The 20,697-nt window shown below is 36.5% G+C and overlaps 1 protein-coding gene across 1 annotated transcript in view; it reads right to left on the reverse strand.

Annotated features, from left to right (window-relative positions):
- MICU2 (mitochondrial calcium uptake 2) overlaps window positions 1-20,697 on the reverse strand; it is a 134,627-nt gene that overhangs the window by 24,371 nt on the left and 89,559 nt on the right. The window contains exons 7-8 of the mRNA XM_023621384.2: window positions 18,235-18,300; window positions 8,526-8,623 (exon numbers count right to left, since the gene is read on the reverse strand). Of these exons, the coding sequence (XP_023477152.1) occupies window positions 8,526-8,623; window positions 18,235-18,300 (164 nt within the window). The remainder of the gene's footprint in view (window positions 1-8,525; window positions 8,624-18,234; window positions 18,301-20,697) is intronic.

The following is a 20,697-nucleotide window of genomic DNA, read 5'->3' on the forward strand; positions in this document are numbered from 1 at the left end:
TCACACTCCTCTCCTGCTATTGCCCCCTCTCTTCCTTTTGTAGTCAATCTTCTTGAAAGAGTTATCTGTATTTCTTTTTCTACTCATACCTCACTCACTCCTCAGCCTGCTGCACTCTGGCTTCTGCCTCCACTGACAGTGTGTAAGCTCTGTTCATCATTTTCTTGCCTCAGTTCGCTCTTACTTGTGTTCTCCAGCTCAGTGAATAGGTATCACAGCACTCAGTGGCTCCAGTCAAAAACCAGACGTTATCTTTGATTTCTCCCTCTCTCTTCATCCAATCAGTTACCAAATAATAATTTCCTTCTCCTAAACAATCCCGTGGACTCTGCCCCTCCTCTTTATTTTCGTGGCCACCACCTTGCTGTAATCACCATCATCTCTCCTTTATTAATACAACAGCCTCTAACAGATCTCCTTGCCTTTTGTTTGACTTCCTCAGCTAATCTGCTGAATCTGACAATCACCTTACTCTCCTGTTTAAAAAGCTCCGATGGCTCTCCACTGTTCTCATCAAGGTATCAAAAACCTTCATAATTCTGCCTATGTTTACCTTTCCACCTTTCTCTCTTGCCAGTCTCCCCTTTAAATTTCTGCTTAAGTCACAACGAACTTCTAGTTTTTGAATTTGCCACGTCTTCTCTTACCTTCATACATATTATTTTACCTATTTAGTAATTATGGGTTCAGACAACGCTGGGTTGATAAGTCTTACCAATTTTGCAAATATGGATTCTTTTCCTAATTGGGAAATTAAGAAAATTAACTACCTGGACAGAGCAGGTAGTTAACGTATTGTCTATCTACATTACATCAATTAAAATATTCTAAGGAACGACAGCAAACTTAAAATAATTCTCAGAATTTTTTCTAACTTAGACTAAATTCATTGTGTATTGGCAGCACCACAGGATGAAGCTATTTAGCACTGAATATTCATATTATCAGTCAGTCTGTAATCAAAATTTAGGGCAGAAAACAGATGGCAAGATGGTGTTTCTTCTCATGTCCTCTGATGGGGGAAATTTTTTGCTAGGGTTAAAGGTTAAATAAAAACATCAATATTTTGTAAAGTAAAATTCAACTTGGAGATTTGAACAAAATTATTGTTTTACCGGAGTGCAAAACAGATTTTTTAAATAATTATTTCTTAGTGCAAAGTCTATACTTACTAAGAAACGTTTCTGTTCCAGATATGTCTTAGTTTTTTTGTGTAAATGAAGAATTTAAATTTACTTAAATTTCTATAATTAATAATGCATGAAAAATGGAATATTGACTGGTTAAATTTGATAGCAATATCTTTTGCTATATATATAGTTTTTGCTTTATAACTTTGGATTTCTTGATAAGTTTAATTACATTACTAGCATATTTCCAGAAAACTTATAAGGACTAGGGATCCTTCATTAAATTCATGTGAATTCTCAATATTTTGTCTTAAGTGACTACGAACTACTACTGAATTTTAAAATGAAAAAATTGGTAACAAAATTGAAAAGAGCTTGCCATCTCTGATGAAAAATAAAAGTGGGGTCTAGTTTTCTGTTCTAACTTAAAAAATTCTCCTAGCTGAATTTTAAAGCAGTCCGTCCTTGGGGGAAAAAAGACAATGAGAATGCCATACTTTTATTTTGGTTTTGAAGTTTTTTTAGATGTTGAATTGAGGAGCCTTCTGGGAAAGAGATTGAGGATATTTCAAGCTACCTTAAGCGAGAGAGCTGGGGAAATGCAAACAGAGAAAAAAACCAGAGAACGGTAACTCCCTAAGGAGAGAGATCTGGTAGCTGGAAAACAAGCTGCTCGAGCCTCTGAAAATAAGTTACTATGAGTTTGGCGCATATTCTGCATGTATACCACGCATGTGTTACGTTCTGTGTACTCTGATATAGAGTGTCTCATTTAATTCTCAAATCAAGCTCAGACTTTTCGGATGGGGGACCGAAAATAATGTAAACGAAAGCAGAAAGAACAGAATAAAGATTGGGAAGAAAGATACTTGCATGAATTAGAGATTTCCTGTTTTCTTTTACTAGATTACTATAACTTATGGTTTTATAGCTTACTTTTAGATTTACTCACAACACTGTAAAACAGGCAGGACAAACGTAAATTTTTAAAGACTAAAAGAAGGCACGCGATTTGCCTAAGACCATACTGCTAAAGGCATACACGTTGGAGATACTGCGAGTTTGGTTCCAGACCACCGCAATAAAGCAATTATCACAATAAAGTGAGTCTCACAAATATTTTGGTTTCCCAGTGCATATAGTTGACACTATACTGTTGTCTATTAAGTGTGTAACAGTATTATGTATGAAAAAACAATGCACATACCTTAATTAAAAAATATTTTATTGCTAAAAGAAATGCTAACCATCATCTGAGCCTTCAGTGAGTCATAAACTTTTTGCTGTTGGAGAGTCTTGTCTCAATGCTGATGGCTGTTGACAAATTAGAGTGGTGGCCGCTGCAGGCTGGGGTGGCTGTGGCAATTTCTTAAACTAAGACAACATGAAAGTTCGTCACACTGACTGACTCTTCCTTTCACAGACGATTTCTTTGTAGCATGAGATGCTGTTTGATAGAATTTTACTCACAGTAGAACTTCTTTCAAAATTGGAGTCAACTCTCTCAAACTCTGCCACTGCTTTATCAACTAAGTTTATGTAATATTCTAAAAGCTTTGTTGTCATTTAAACAACCTTCACAGCACCTTCACAAGGAGTTGATTCCATTTCAAGAAACCACTTTCTTTGCTCCTTCCCAAGAAGCAACTCCTCATCTGTTAGAGTTTTATTATGAGATTGCAGCAATTCAGTCACATCTTCCGGCTCCCCTTCTAATTCTAGTTCTTTTGCTATTTCCATCACATCTGCAGTTACTTCCTCCACTGAAATCTTGAACCTCTCAAAGTCATCCACGAGGGCTGGAATCAACCTCTTCCAAACTCCTGTTAAGGTTGATATTTTGACCTCATCCCATGAATCATAAATGTTCTTAATGGCACCTAGAATGGTGAATTCTTTCCAAAAGGTTTTCAATTTACTTTGCCCAGATCCACTGGAGGAATCACTATCTATGGCAGCTATAGCCTTATGAAACGTATTTCTTAAATAATAAGACTTAAAATCAAAATCATTCCTTGATCCATGGGCTATATAGAATGGATATTGTTTTCGCAGGCATGAAAACAACATTAATCTCATTGTACATCTCCATCAGAGCTCTTGGGTGACCAGGTGCATTGTCAACGAACAGTAACATTTCGAAAGGAATCTTCTTTTTTACAAGCAGTAGGTGTAAACAGTGGGCTTAAGATATTCAGTAAACCGTGTTGGAAACAGATGTGCTATCATTCAGGCTTTGCTGTTCCATTTACATAGCACAGGCAGAGTAGATTTAGCATAATTCTTAAGGGCTCTGGGATTTGGGGAATGGTAAATGAGCACTGCCTTCAACTTAAAGTCACCAGCTGCATTAGCCCCTAACAAGAGAATCAGCCTGTCCTTTGAAGCCAGGCATTGACTTCTCCTCTCTAGCTATGAAAGTCCTACATGGCATCTTCTTCCGATATGAGGCTGTTTCGTCTACGCTGAAACTCTGCTGTTTAGTGTAGCCGCCTTCATGAATGATCTTAGCTAGATCTTCTGGATAACTTGCTGCAGCGTCTACATCAGCACCTGCTGCTTCACCTTGCACTGCTATGTTATGGAGACGCTTCTTTCCTTAAACCTCATGAACCAACCTCTGCTGGCTTCAAACTTTTCTTCTGCAGCTTCCTTACCTCCCTCAGCCTTCAGAGAACAGAAGAGAGTTAGGGCCTTGCTCTGGATTAGGCATTGGCTGAAGGGAATGTTGTGGCTGGTTTGCTCTATCCAGACCCCTTTCTCTGTATCAGCCATAAGGCTGTTTCACTTTCTTATTATTTATGTGTTCACTGGAGTAGCACTTTTCCTTTGCATTTACAACTTGGCTAGTTGGCGCAAGAAGCCTAGCTTTTGACCTATGTCAGCTTTTGACACGCCTTCCTCACTAAGCTTAATCATTTCTAGCTGTTGATTTAACATGAGATGTGTGACTCTTCTTTTCTCTTGAACACTTAGAGGCCACTGTAGGGTTATTAATTGGCCTAATTTCAATATTGTCATGTCTCAGGGAATAGGGATGCCTGAAGAGAGGTCGAGAGATGGGGAAATGGCTAGTTGGTGGAGCGGTCAGAATGCATACAACATTTATCGATTTAAGTTTGTCATCATACATGGGTGTGGTTTGTGGTGTTTCCAAACAATTACAACAGTAACATCAAAGATTACTGATCACAGGTCACCATAACAAATACAATAAAGAAAAAGTTTGAAATATTGCGAGAATTACCAAAATGTGACACAGAGACACAAAGTGAGCAAATGCTGTTGAAAAAATGGCACCGATAGACTTGCTCGACACAAGACTGCCACAAATCTTTAATTTGTACAAAGAACAACGCAGTCATGTGTCGTTTAATGGCAGATACGTTCTGAGAGATGTGTCCTTAGGAAATTCTGTCATTCCAAGAACATCATAGAGTATACTTACACAAACCTAGATGGCATAGCCTACTACACACCTAGGCATGATGGTACTAATCTTATACCACCATTGTATATGTGGTTCGTCACTGACTGAAATGTCGTTACGTGGCGTATAACTGTATCTGTGAAGCACAATAAAGCAAAGAGCAATAAAAGAAGGTATGCCTGTATTAAATAGCAGAACTAGGATTTAAACTTATTTGTACCCCAAGTCCAGTGCTCTTTCCCTTGTATATGGCTATCTCACTTCTAAACTTTTGGTACTTGTTAGTACTTCTAATTGCTTATTAAAGTGTAAAGTGGTTTTTTGGTTTTTTTTTTTTTTGGAGGATTAGCTCTGAGCTAACATCTACTGCCAATCCTCCTCTTTTTGCTGAGGAAGACTGGCCCTGAGCTAACATCCATGCCCATCTTCCTCTACTTTATATGTGGGACACCTACCACAGCATGGCTTGCCAAGTGGTGCCATGTCCGCACCTGGGATCCGAACCGGTGAACCCCAGGCTGCTAAAGCAGAACATGTGCACTTAACTGCTATGCCACTAGGCTGGCCCCAAGTGTAAAGCGGTTTTAAAGAAAAACAAGCTGAATTTTAGAAGCCGAAGTGAAGTATGTCCCCGTGCTTAAAATTGTGATTTTAGTTATTCTCTGCTGAAGGATGTTTTAGAGAACAATCTGTGAAATTTGACACTGGTCTTACTATGATTATTAAGGATATAATTCTCTGCATTACATAGTGTTCTTTCTATGAAGACTCATGGGAAAATTTCCTTCTGGCTGTATGATGGGGAATAAATGTCCTCCTCTTACGCAGAATCAGTGAGCTTTAACTTAGGGACACAGTGAATTGTGTACCTGGTCATGTATCCCTCTTCATACTGTCTGTCAGAAAGCTCAGAGTCAAATTTGTGGTTTATTCTTAGCAAATGTATAGAAATCTCATGGTTTGCATTTTGTGTGCTAGCTAATTCCTGGCTCCATTTTATGATTCTACTGTTGTTTTTCTTTTGTTCATCTTTGTTATCTACTTCTGATATTAGTGTTTATATTATAATTATGATGCCTATTCACAACTAGACACCTATTTGGAATAAGAAATTAGATATAAATCAACATAATTACTAACATTTATATAATCCCTAACTACATATAATTATAAATACATTGATATATCTTATATAAACTCATTTACAACCTTATTAAGTGGGTATCATCAAACTATTTCACAGATGAAGAAACAGAGACCTGAGATTCAGGTTAAAGTATTTGTTCATCAAATTACACTTAGTAAACTGTGTAGTTCAGCCTTTGAACCCAGGTCTGTCTAAATTATAAATATGTTTTTGTCAAAATATAATATTGTTTCTCTAAATGAGAACAACATTTACAAGCAAATGCCATCATTAGCTAGCACAAAAGCTGTACCTTTGTGTTACCTTCCTTGCCTTTCCTTGAGGCTAATAAGCTGCATCTTATAAGAACACCTCTTTATCAGTGAAGCTGTAAGCAGGCAGCTGAGCTGAAGGACAGCAAAGGTGAACATCTCTTTTTATAAGCAAGGGTTACACATTACACGCCCATAAAAACAAACTAAAAGCTCCAGAGAACACACACTGAAACAGTTTTTGTGGCACTTCAATGGTTACTTTGGCCAGTATGTTGGTGAAAAGTTTTTAAAAACATTATATGCATACAAGCTCTTTTCTCTTACTTTATGACATCCAAAATTTTATGACCATCAAATTCTAGCCCAGTATAACTGTAATTTTAACTTTAGGGGGACTCTGCTCTATCCAAGAGACAAGTTCTTGAAAAATTGCATGTAAAGCAGTTTTTGTTAATTGGATCTTTTTAATTGCACGATGGCATGACACATTTCTCAGGGTCTATTATTTACAGAAACTTAAAAAAAGTTTAAAATAAGAAGTCTAAGTGAAATTATTCCCTTTTAGGAAAATTAAAGTTAAAAGCAACTTCTAAAAATTAACTAATTTAGGGACTCTTAAAAGTGAAGGGGGTGGTGTATTAGTATCTGTATGGTTGCAGTTTGCACAAACACAATCAATATGATAACTGCTTGTCTTGTTTTAAACTATGATACTTTATTTTGAAACTTTAAGAAATGTTGAGAATTATTTTTCAAGTATACAAGAAGAGGCATGTTTTAAATTTTGTCGGGAAAAGCTCTCGAGAGGTTAAATGACTCACTGGAGTTTAGCTACTGGGAAAATTGGGACTGGGATATAACTCAGAAACCTAGGGCTTCAGCTATTCTTCCTTCCTCAAATGCAATCAATCACTAAGCCCTACAATTTATATTATCTCCTCTGTCTGGAAAACTCTCCCACTTCAAAATCCTTATTGTCACTACACTAGTTCAGGGCTCTTACCATTTTTATCTGGAATATTACAATGGTCTCCTCTCTTATAAAATCTATCCTTTACTCTGCTGCCAGAACGACGGGCACATGTGATGAGGTACCCTTCAGGTATTGTTCTTCGGGGCCTCTTTCATTGCGTTAATTCAAGCTTGATCTTACGCCATACAGAATCATCTACAGTGAGTAAACTCTTCTCCAGCCTCTGTTCTCACCTCTTACCACACCACCTAATGCTTACTACTCTACCTAGACCCAAATGCAACCATATGTTTCCACGCCTCTATGTCTTTTCTCATGTTGTTCTCTTTCTCTCAAATGCCTCCCTGCTCAAACCATTTTTGCCTGGTGAATTCCTGCTCAGCTGTCAAGATTCGCCTTAGGTGCCATTTCCTCCAGAAAGCCTTCTCTGATCACTTACTTCCAACCTCCCAACCAGATACACTAAGTGATCTTCTGTGTTACCAAAACCCCTAAACATCTGTGATAGCACTGACTACAATGCATTTAAATGTTTTCTCTGCATGTTTACTAGACAGTCCCCAGAAGAGACTAGCCCTAGTACCTGATGCAGGGTATGGCACAGAGCAGGACACAGGATGGGCTCAACAAATCTTTATTTAATTGCATTGAGTTGAACAAGATGCATTCTCCTGCCTCCCAAATTAGTGTTTTTTTCCCCACCCTTCTGTACTGCTTTTGACATTTGTTTTAAGACTTTGGTTAGTGGAGAGGCACACTGTCTCATTTTGCGTGGAGGTATTCTTATTGGGGAGAAGGTAAACAGGACAATACATTTTAATGTTTACAATATTATGTAATGTAAGTATTATTCTCATTTTACAGGTAAATAAATGAGCTTAGGGAGGGCAAACAAGTTACTTAAAATGAGCATTAGTGTCAAGTTTTATTGGAACATGGACATACTTATTATGTGTTAACATATCAACATGCACTGTTCATGGCTGTCACCCTCTAACAGCAGAGTTGAGCAGCTGTGACAGAGATCATATTTACTATCTGGCCCTTTACAGAAAAAATTTGCCAAGCCTTGTGCTGGAGAATCAGAGGCCACATGGAGCATAGTTGAGTTGTCCCAGCTGAGGCCATCTTAGAAGAGCCAGCTGCTGGCAATGCACGAGCTGACCACAACTGCATGAGGGTGCCCAGTCAAGAAGAGCTGACCTGGGCCCTGATCTGGAGAACCACCCAACTGACCCAAAGACTCATGGAAATAATAAATAGTCATTGTTCTAAGTTAAGTTGGGTGGGTTTGTTTTACATCAAGAACTAACTGTTACAAGGGGCATATTAGCTGCAAACATTAAGTTACTAAAAAGAATTCTTGTGTTCTAGAAAACAGATATTGTTTTTCATAATACGTTAGACACATTTTTGAGAAGACTAACTTAGGTTTATATTTCATAGGTTTTGTTCTCAAAAAAACCCAAAACACTATATAGATCCATATATAGTATTTAGTTTTATGGTCTGTAGTTCTGAGAAACAAATATCCAGTTTTCTTCACTTACCTTTAAAATTTCCCTAAATGAATAAAAATATTTGCATTTACCTTCGAAATTCTCTATAATGAAGTTTTCTTTCTCCTCTTTTTCCAAAGAAACGTATCTGAAGGGTTGTGTTAATTTCAGATTCTTTCACTCTTGGTTCCTATAAAAAAATGATACAATAATTTCAAGTAATTATAACCAAGAACAAACATGGATCCTGTAGCCTGGATCTCTCAGGACAATATCCACAAAAGATTCCTGTAACAACAACAACAAAAGTGGAAATAAGAGAGGTGGCCATTCTGTTATTTCGAATAACCATTCTATAATCATTTTTTGCTCACGCAGGAGAAAAATAATGAGGGCTAAGATACTCAAAATACTTAAGATAGGTTTAAGCAGTAAACAAAATCTTAAATCAGGCCAAAAAGAGAGCTTAGAAGAGAGAAATAAATGTTATTTCAAAATGTGATCTCTAGGCATTTTCTAATGAAGGAGGACTGAAAGAATTAAAGCAGGAAAGTCTTCGAGCTTTTGCTGAATGTTAGAAATACTTGAAAAAAACTTGCTTTTCCTTATTATAAAATTAATTGGTGAGAATTCTATTAAAGGTAATGAGTGAAGCAGATTCTTCCTCCTTCAAATCCCCAATAAAATAAACAACAAAAATAACAAAAGAGAACTGTTAAAAAGATGATCAGCAGCAACTAAACAACATAAGGAGGTACAAAATTAAACCAAATATTTTGAAAAAGAGCAGTTGGAGAAAGAAACACTAGATTCATGTATTGGATGGTCCGGCACGTCTCCTAACCCTGCCTCTCAGAAACAGCAGCAGCAGGTGAGATTACAGTCTTGTGTCACTTAATGATGGGTATACATCCCGAGAAACGCATCGTTAGGTGATTTGGTTGTTGTGCAAAGGTCAAAGAGTGCACATCAACAAACCTAGACGGTTTAGCCTACTACACACCTAGACTATACAGTACGAATCTTACGGGACCACAGTTGTATATGCGGTCTGCCCTTGACTGAAATGTCATTATGTGGTGCATAACTGTATTACATTATTAGAACTTCATCAAACCTTCAATTTAGTTGTAAGTAGATTAGTGGGGTGAGAAGACAGCCCTGGGATAAACCAGGGAAAAACCTCAAGAGAAGCTGCTATATAGCTTGGTGGGATGGAAGCAGAGGGAGGGCTTCCAGGGCTTAGAATCTTTCAGGGTACTAGGTTAAATTGAGGGAATAATCAGAAGTCCATAGAGTTGGGTATACCTTAGAGAGGTGGAGAGGGCTGTGATCCAGGACATTTAATGGGATCACAGAAGAGTGAACAGAACTTAGCAAGGGCTACATTTAGGGGACTCTCTTTCCCCTTGCTCTGACTCCTTTAGTCTACAGAACAGGGGATCAAAATGCAATATGTGCAGCTCAGAAGGAAAAAGATAAATTTTTCCAGATAAGCTGGGAAGAGAATGAAGGAGAATTTCATTTATGCTCTATCAGAGCAAAGAGGAGGTCTGGACAAAGCATGAGCACGAGCAAAAGAAACGTCATGACAACTAAGCAAAGGCACTGTAGCAAGAAATAGAAAGAGAACAAATCAGGCAAAAGACCCAAAAAACCCAGTCTAGAAGAACACACAAACTCAAGGAACAAATACATATCCCCATGAGTCCTTTATTTATATTAACTTTTTTTCCTATTTTGAGATAATCCTATCTCAACTATAAGAAATAATACAGAGGGGCTGGCCCCGTGGCCGAGTGGTTAAGTTCGCGTGCTCCGCTGCAGGCGGCCCAGTGTTTCGCTGGTTTGAATCCTGGGCGCGGACATGGCACTGCTCATCAAACCACGCTGAGGCAGCGTCCCACATGCCACAACTAGAAGGACCCACAACGAAGAATATACAACTATGTACTGGGGGGCTTTGGGGAGAAAAAGGAAAAAAATAAAATCTTAAAAAAAAAAAAAGAATGTATACAGAAAGATCTCTTGTACCCTTTGCTTAGTTTCCTCCAAAGGTGAGATCTTGCAACACAAAAAACACTATTACAACTTAATACAGTCAACATGCAGAAGATTTCCTTCATCGCAAGTATCCTTCATGTTGCTCTCTTACAGCCACATGGATTTCCCTCCTGTCCCCACCCTCTCTTTACCCTCTGGCAACCATTAATCAACTCTCCTTTTCTATAGTTTGGTTTTAAAAAATGTGATAAAAATGAAATCATACAGTATGTAACCTTTTGGTAGTGTCATTTTTCATTCAGAATAATTCTCTGGATATTCAGTTGTTGCTGTATTAACAGTTGGCTCCTTTTAATTGCAGAGGAGTATTCCATGTATGGATTAACACCGTTTAACCATTCACCTGTTGAAGGATGTGTTGGCTGTTTCCAGTTCCTGGCTATTACAAATAAAGCTGCCAAAAACATTCGTGTACAGGTAATTTGTGTGAACAGAGTTTTTCATTTCTCTGGGATGGCTGTCCAAGACTGCAATGACTGTTTTATTATGGTATACAAGTGGCACTATCATTTTACATTCACACCAGCAATGGATGAGCGATCCAGTTTCTCTACATCCTTGCAATTTGGTTGTCGGCATTTTATTTTAATCATTTGAACAGGTGTGTTTTGACATCTCACTCTGGATTTAATTTGCATTGCCCTAATGATTAATGATGCTGAGTATCTTTTCATGTGCTTGTTGGCTACTTATATATCTTCTTTGGGAAAATGTTTATTCAAGTCCTTTGCCCAGTTTCCAATTCAGCTGTTTGTCTTTTTGCTGTTGAGTTGTAGTTCTTTATATGTCCTGCTACTAGACTCTTATAAGATGTATGACTTGTGAATCTTTTCCCATTCTGTAGTTTGTCTTTTCACTGTCTTGATAGTGTCCTTTGATGAGCAAAAGTTTTTAATTTTGAAGTCCAAAATATCCATGTTTTTCTCCATTGCTTCAGTTTTGGTGTCATATCTAAGAAATCACTGCCAAATTCAATGTCATGAAGCTTCTCCCCTTTGATGAAGCACTTCAAAGAGTTTTATAGGTTTAGCTCTTATATTTAAAGTCTTTGATTCATTTAATTTTGGTATATGCTGTGAGGCAGGAATCCAACTTCATTCTTTTGCATGTGGGTATCCAGTTGTCCCAGCACCACTTATTGAAGAGATTTAGGCAAATGCAATTATTATATATGTGTTTTGAAACAGTTTTTTTCTTTATAAAGTAGAGCACTTTTCATAACATATAGATCTGCCATAATTTTTAATGGCTATTGTACTGTATAGGCCATTTTGCGTATACAGACAAACATACAAACACATTTTTCCAGTGTAACAAGCAATATTACTTTCTTTCTTTTTTATTAACATGTATTTCTTTTTTCCCCCATTCTTGTATTTGTCACAGAAAAGAGTGAAAAGGCCTGAATATGCCCATGTCCCCTCAGAATAGGGAAATCCCACATAGGACATGTGAGCTGGCCAAGGCTGCCTGTTATACTAGAATGTACTTATTTCCTACTGTTAGATATTTAGGTTGATTCCAAATTCTTTTTACTATAAACACTGCTGTGAGAAACACAGTTATGCATTTATCTTTATGCACTTGTAATTAATAAATTCCAAGAAATGAAATTGTTGGGAAAAATGGCGTTTGCACTTAAATTTTGTTAGATATCTTTGCAATTTACATTAGCCCAATGGTGTAAAAATGCCTACTCCCTCATACCTTAGATAACACAAAGGATTATCAATTTTTTTATCTTTCCAAATCTAGTAGGAAAAACAACAATAAAAAAAATCACTATTATTTCAACTTGCATTTCTTTGATCATTCATTTTTCAGTCATTTGTATGTCTTCTGATAACTGCCCCTTCATGTCCTTTGTCTATTTTTTCTATTGAGATGTTAGTTGTTAAAAAAAATAACTCTGGTCAAATTTACCACAATTTTTCCTTTATGGCTTTTGGAATAGAACTACCTTCTCAATAATGTAAAAACATTTATCCGTATTTATCCTTATACTACTTCCATGGTTTTATTTTTGACATTGAAATCTTTGATTCATCTGGAATTTACTTTGATCTAAGAATTGAGACACACACCCAGCACTATTTAGTCAGTCAGTCCATCAGTCATCAACATGGATGTAGTGAATGCCCATTATGTGCCAGATACTATATTAGGCTTTGGGGATTCATGGTTTTCTGCTCCTGTGGCATAATTGGGCATTATACAAGTTATTAAAAAGAGTAATCACAAGCATGAAAATCCTGGGAAGAAGTACGAGGAACTATGGGAGCATTTAACAGAGTGCCTGACTCACTTACCAGCTCTGCCAAGGCTTCCCTGAGAAAATGCCATTTGAACTGAGACTTGAAGTCTGAACAGAAAATAAGAAGTGTACAGACTTCTTATTTTCCTCTGTTCAGAAGACACATGGAACATGTATAAAGGCCTGAAGGTGCAAGAGAGCACGGTGTGATATGGCTGGGGTATAGAAAGCAATAATAATAAGTGTAATAGCAAATATATACTGCTTATGTGTCAAGCATAGTTCTAAAAGATCAAAATGTATTAACTAATTTAATCCTCAAAATAACCTGAGGCTGATTACTATTATCCTCGTTTTGCAAATGAGGAAGCAGATGCAAAGAGACGTAAATTAATTTGCCCAGGGCCACACAGTTATTTAGTGATGACACAGCATTTGAACTTAGGTGGTCTTCTGAGTCTGAGTTCTTAACCACTATGCTATGGGGCAGAGAAAAGCGGTACAGCTGGAGCTTGGAAGACAGCCAGGACTGGATTCCTCAGGCCGAGGGGAGTCAGAGCATATCTGTGCTTTTAGGTCTCCTGGATCTCATGTGAAAAATGAATTAGAGCAGACAAGAGTGGAGGCAGGGAGATCGATCAGTCAGGAGGCTACTGCAGTAACTCACGCAAGAAATGACGATGGCCTCATCAGGTAACGGGAGTGGAAATGGAGGGAAAAGGACGGATTTGAGAGACATTTAAGAGGTAGACCAGACAGGACTTACTAACTGGATGTGAAGTGTAAGGAGATGTCAGGAATGACTTCTAGGTTTCTGGATTACTGAAAAGTAATTTGATGAGCAGTTTTTTCCTACTGATTTAAAATGATACCTATATTATATACTGATGCCAGTATATATTTGGGTTTATATTTTGACTGTTCTATTTCTCATTATACCACTTGACCGTCCCTCTCATTACTTGCACTTTCCAGAATGTTCTTGGTTATTCTCTGATATTTACTTTTCCAGATGAACTTCAGAATCATCTTGCCAAGTTTCTGTATACCTCCTGGCTACAATCACTTCCTCCCTGACCACTATCACCAAACAAAGACAAAACCAAGTACTCAGTTGTTGAGTTTTAACTGATATTGCACTGAATTCATAGATTAATTTAGTGGAAATTGGCCATTTTACAATGCCCACTATTCCTATCTAAGAATAAAGCCTGACTTTACATTTATTTCAAACTTCTCTTATGTTCTCTTCTCTTATGTTCCTCATGTTTCTTCATGTAGAGGCTTCAAAATATTAATCTTTATTTTTGATGTCTTAAAAACTAGTTAATTATTAAATGCTCAGTATCATTAATATAAGCCTCATCAAAATACACTCTAGTTCATGCTTTTGATATATAGTATGGTATTTATTTTAAAAGGTAAAATTTTACACTATATGAAATATATTAAATATGTTGGTTTACCTAAAATATTTGCTTTTGGAACTTACTACCATGTTTATCAAAAGCCAGCGTAGACCTACTGACCAATTAAAATATGGTAACTGCCTTCTGACTTCCACATGATATAGTGAGGCTGACAAACTCTCTCCCCAAAAAGCAAACAGCTGGACAAAATGGTCAAAAAACTACCATTTCAGTGCTGTGGAATTCGACCAACGGTATACGACAAACCAAGCAGCGTTTTTCATGCTAACTACTAAACACTGAGCAGTGCTCTATCTGTGGTCTTGCCTGTCCAGCTTCGTACAAGTTCTACAGAGAGAGACAGGCTGTCCAAAACCAGAGTCTCCCTGCTGCTGATGAACGGGGCTTACTTGATCTGGAGCATTAAATTGGCAATCTTGGTGGCTCCATTAACTGAGGGTGCAAGCCTGTTTGGAGCAAGCAAAGGACTGGTGGACGGTCAGGTATTTAAAAGGTGGTTTCAGGAGGTGAGGCAGCCATAAAGGACTTGCTGAGCTCTCCTCATATCCCAAGTTGTGGCTGCACACACAAGAGGGATCACACCAGCTCCAGCTGCACACATATTGTTGGGCTCAAAGAACTGGCACAGGTGTGCGCAGTGGCAGAGTTGAAAAGAGCTGGCAGTGTGAACGTGCCTCCAGCCTCACACAGACCCATCAGAAGAGGGGGAAGCCTCATTAGCTCTTGGTGTGTTAGCATAATCTCTGGCCAAACACTAAACCATGCAGACACAGGGATGACCCCTAGGAAGCCAGGCTAAAAATAAAAATCTAGAAAAACAACTGAAGAGAAACAACTGCAGCCTCACACTGTGGGGGAGACAGGTTTCGGACATTTAGTCCAGGCAAGTTACTAAACAGACAAATGAACAAGAACCCCGGCTGGGGGAGAAAGACAGATCTCAGCACATTAGGTTAGATACATCCTTCTGGTGGTTGCTGGATGGCGTCGCCAGAATTTTACTCTATCATTTTGATTCTAGCTAATAGGGAGGAAAAGATGGTTTTAATGGAGCTAATGAATTCTACATTATTGATTCTTAAAAGACTTTACCTCGTAAATTTATAAATTAGTTGCTGTAAATGTGGATTTTAAATGTTTTATTAGGACTTCCATACAAGTACGGGCAGGTAGTTATGTCTGATTTTTTTTCTCGATTCCCATATAAATGCCCATGAAATATAGTAAAACACAAAACTAAATGCATATTCATTACTAGATAGTATCTCATTACTAGATATATTCTCAATACTAGATGTAGCCTCATTAAGGGCAGAATATGATTAGGATGCCTACCATTAACACTATTATTTAACATTTTTGGGGTAATTTTGTGCAATATATAAAGGAATAAACTAAGATTAATATTAGAGATACTATAATTTTACACTTAGGACAACCAAGAAAATCAACAGAAAAAAAATCAAAATAATAAGAAAATTAAGTAAGACAGACTGGTACAAAAACATTAAAAATAAAATAGACTTCCTGTCAAGAGCAATAATTTTTCCCTTGAGGGAAAAAGAGTCCATTTATAATAGTAAAAAAGTAAAGTACTGTAATGTTCCTAGGGAGGCACTTAAGAAACAAATTTCAGATGAATGAAAAAACAAAACGTAAAGAATGAAACCACAATTAAATCAGAGGATAACACAGGTTACTATTTATAACTGGTTTAGATGTGGGGAAAGCATTTTTAAAAATGAAACTAATTAGATAAATAAAATTAAAAGACATAAATATGACATTAAAAATAAAATATAACCAAAACATCATAAACAAATCTGAGAAATATTTCAACATTTTTAACAGACACTAGGTTAACTGTCTTACTCTTAAAAGCAAACATGAAAAAAAACCTAAAGAAATTCCCAAAGAACAGAAAAGGAAAATTTATAAAATAAAACACACAAATGGTTTATATAACTATCTTAAAAACGTCTAACAGATATTCTTTCCCCTATCAAAGTGGCACAGATTAAAAAACAAAACAAAAAGAGATACCAAACCTGGAGAGACTGCCAAGAGATGGGCATGCTTACTCAATGCTGGTGGGACTGTAAATGGTTATAACCTTTCCAGAAGGCAGTTTGGCAATATGAATCAAAAGCCTTGAAAGTACTCATGCCTTTTGACCCAACAATGTCACTTTTAGAACTCTATCCTAAATGTACATGTTTAGCTATTTACTGCAGCATGACTTCTAAGAGCAACTATATGGAAACAATCTTAATGACCAATTCAGGTCAACAGTTGAAAATGTTATATCCATGATTAGATATTTGTTCATTCATTAAAAAATAATTACCGAGCATGCAGAGTAAGCCTGGTGCTTTACCAGGCTTTGGAGATACAACCTGGATATTCAAGAACTAACCTTACCAAATGGAGATCTGGCTTTTGCCTTAGGCTGCCAACAGAGGATCTCTAACAGAAGAGTGTCTTTTTTCACCTGGGGGCCATTGGCCATACCAGATAGTCAAACAATGAGATTTAGGGTGGGGGCTTTGGGTCACAGGCATCAGGTTGACCTCCAGAAGGGCTGGAGCCTGAAGTCAACCACATGGCCAGCCAACCCGGTTTACATGGCTGACCCCAATAAAATCTCTGGACACTCAGGCCCCCGTTGGCAGTACTCTGTGTGTATTGTCACACATCATTGCTGGGAAAGTTAGCACTGATCACAACTCCACTGGGAGAAGACAACTAGAACCTCTGTGGAACTTTCTGGAACTCTGTCTCGTGTCTCTTCCCTCGGCTGATTTTAATCTGTATCCTCTCACTGTAATAAATCATAACCATGAACCTAGCAACTTTCAGTAAGTTCTATGAGTCCTTCCAGCGAATCATCGAACCTGAGGGTGATCTTGAGGGACCCTTGAACTTGCAATTGGCATCAGAAGTAAGGATGGCCTTGTGGACTGTTCCCCAACTTCATATAACCCTGGAGAAGTATGATGCTTATATTCCAGAGGAAGACAGACAAACAATTATACTAATGTGTGAGAGATATTATGAAACTAGACATACAGGGTTCTTATAAGAACACAAAGGATATGTATGAATAGGATATCCTATTCATCTAGGATAAGGGAATACCATTCAAGGACTTGGATATGGGAAAAAGAAGTCCAGTATAGGAATGCTCAAAGGAAATGAAATATACCAAGAATTGCGATTTTAATAATTTGCAAAATATGAAGCAGACACTCTAAAAAATGAAACGGTTTGGAAATTTAAGAAAATCTAATTGAAAGCATATTGTGGCATTACAATTGATTGAAAGATTATCAGTAGAAAATTTGTTGATATACATTACTGGCAGAAATGAAAACTGGTTCATTTTCTATAGAAGATATTTGCCAATATTTATCAACAACCTTGGAAATAGTCATACCTTTTGACCCAGTAACTGAATTTCTGGGAAGTTATCCCTCAGATATATTCACATATATACAAAATGAGATAATTATAGAATTATTAATTGCAGCATTATTTGTACTATCAAAAGACTGGATATATGTTATCTATCTTTCAAAAGGGGAATGGTTACATAAACTGGTACATCCAGACAACAAACTACTATGAAGCCATTAAAAAGAATGAGATATTCAGATATATTAAGCAGAAGTGCGAGTGTGTGGAACAATGTATAGTGTGCTACTGCTTGTATAAAAATGCAAAGAAGAATATATAGATATATTTACTTATTTACACATACATACAGCCTTACATATGCATGACATCTCTCAAAGAATACACAGGAAACTGACAGCACTCATTGCTCAGGGAGCAGAACTGGGTGACTGGGAGGAAAATTCCGTCCTATATATATACTCTTGTGAACCATTTGAAGTCTGGACTATGTGAATGTAGCACATCTATTTAAAATATTTAGAAAAATTGTTACTTATAATTTCCCCAACTATTTAAGAATACTTATTTGAACAAACCAGAGAGAGAAGCTATTATAAATATCATGGATTTAGAAATATTTAGTTTGTTTGCACATACCTGGCATTCTGTTTCATTAGCTACTGTCATCTTTAAGTCATCTTGTTTACTTATGATCTTCTGCAGCTAAAAAGATTGCAAACATGAATTTAGATGTGTGTCTACTGAATTTTTCAAAACAACCTAAAAAACAGATGGTAAGTTTTTATTATAAAACATATACTAGTTATTTGTTAAATATTAACTTAAATCCTTTCTGCATTATAACTCCTAATGTTATTTTTTCTTAGACCATGTAAGAATCAAAGTAGAAATAGATAAGTATTAACATTATTATTATTTCAATGTGCATCACTTTTTCTCCTAAGAAGGCTAGCTTACTTCACATATACACATTCTAAAAGCATCACTCTATAAAAACTTCATGATTGCCCTTATTCTTCAAGAGAATTTTTATTCATAATTTTTTGTATCACAGATAGTTTATGGCCACATTTTCAACTATACAGCTCCTAAAAAGCTACTTATATATACAAATGTTTTCCCTTCATGCATTAAAATAATTTAAAGATCTACATTTCTATCAATTATAAAATTGTCAATAGCACCTTGAGACTGAGTTCATTAAAAAACCTACCTACCTTTCAGTCATGTGTACCAGTCCTCACATGGAAAGCAAATTTAAAAAGAAAGGTTTTTAAAAAAATTAAATGTAGGCAAAATCTCAAACTATGGATTCAAATCAATTACAAGACAAACTTCCACTCATCTTTTTTTCTAGGCTATTTCTTTGTTAATAGTTTGAAAATTGCTGCAACTAAAGTCCAAATTAATTATCTCAAATTTAGCTGTTTCTATATGTTTGTTTTAGGCAAATGGTTTATCTCTAGTTCTCTAAATTCCTCAAACTTTTCAATACCCCCCCATACTCATTTTAGGGAAAAAGGCTGAAAAGCTTTATATTTGTTTTATCCTTTATTTTTTAAGCTCACAAGCAAATAGTATAATGCCAAGTTCAACACTCAAACATTTCTCCCTTTGTTTACTGCACCTCCTTTTAAAATTTTTATTAGGGAAAATTTCAAACAAAGCAAAGTAAAGATGATTCTATAATAAAACATCATATACACATTATTCAGCTTCAACAATTATCAGTATTCTGCCATTCTTGGTTCACCTGTACTTTACCCACTCCTTGTTTCCTTCTCAATTATTAATTATGGCTCTTCAAGAAAAATTTACATACACTGAAGTGTACAAATCTTAGCCATACAATTTTGACATATGGATACACCTGAGTAACCCATAATCCTATCACAGAATAGAACATTTCCTTTTCTTAGAGTTTCTTTGTCTCTTCCTAGTCAATCCTTTCTCTCTGCATCCCCACAGAGGCAGAATCAGAATTCCGACTTTTTCCCACCTAAATTAGTTTCACTTAACTTGAAAATTCAAATAAATGATATCAAATCAAATATTCTTCTGTGTCTGCCTTCTTTCACTCAGCATCAAAATGGTTTTGAGATTTATCCATGTTATTTACATATCAGTAAATTGTTCCTATTTATTGTTGAGTTGTAACCCAGTATATGAAAATACCACCATTTATCCATTCACCTGTTGATAGATGTTTGCACTGTCTCCAGTTTTTGGCTACTGTGAATCAAGCTGCCATAAACTTTCTCTTTTCCAGCTTTATTGAGGTATACTTAATATACAAAAAATCGCACAAAATAATGTATACATTTTGATGAGTTTGGACATATGCATACACCTGTGATACAGCACCACAATCAAGGTAAGAAACATAACCATCACCTCCAAAAGATTTATGTCTCCTCTCTCTGTTTTTCGTGGTAAGAATCCTTAGCATGAGACACACCCTCTGAACAAGTATTTAGGTGCACACCACCGTAGTTAATTACACACACTATGTTGTACAGCACGTCTCTGCCATAAACTTCTTTGTACAGCTCTTTTTTTTGGTGGACATATGTTTTAGCATTTCTTCCAGATAAACACCTAGGAGGGGAACAGTTAGGTCTCATAAACTATTTCACCATGGTTTTAACTTGCATTTCCCTGGTGGACATGTGGAGTACTTTTTCAAGTGCTAATCATCCATTTGTGCATTTTCTTTTGTGAAGTGTTTGTTGTAGTCTTTTGGCTAGTTTTAATTATTTACTTTTCTTTAAACTATTAAGTTGTAAGAGTTCTTTATATATTCTGGATACAAGTCCTCTGTCAGATATCTGTTTGGAAAATACTTTCTCCCATCCTAAAGTCTGCCTATTCATTTTTGTAACGGGTCTTTGAACGAACAAAAGTTTTTAATTTTGATAAAGATTACTAACTTGTCAGGTTTTTTTCCCCCCCTTTCATGGCTATTGCTTTTAGCGCCTTGAGAAACTCTGCCTATCCTAGATTCTGAAGATATTCTCTTATGTTTTTTCCTAGAAGATTAATGGTTTTAGTTTATATGTTTAGATCTATAATCCATCTCAAATACTTTTTTGTATATGG

Source organism: Equus caballus, chromosome 17 (assembly GCF_041296265.1).
Source record: "Equus caballus isolate H_3958 breed thoroughbred chromosome 17, TB-T2T, whole genome shotgun sequence".
Lineage (NCBI taxonomy): Eukaryota > Metazoa > Chordata > Mammalia > Perissodactyla > Equidae > Equus > Equus caballus.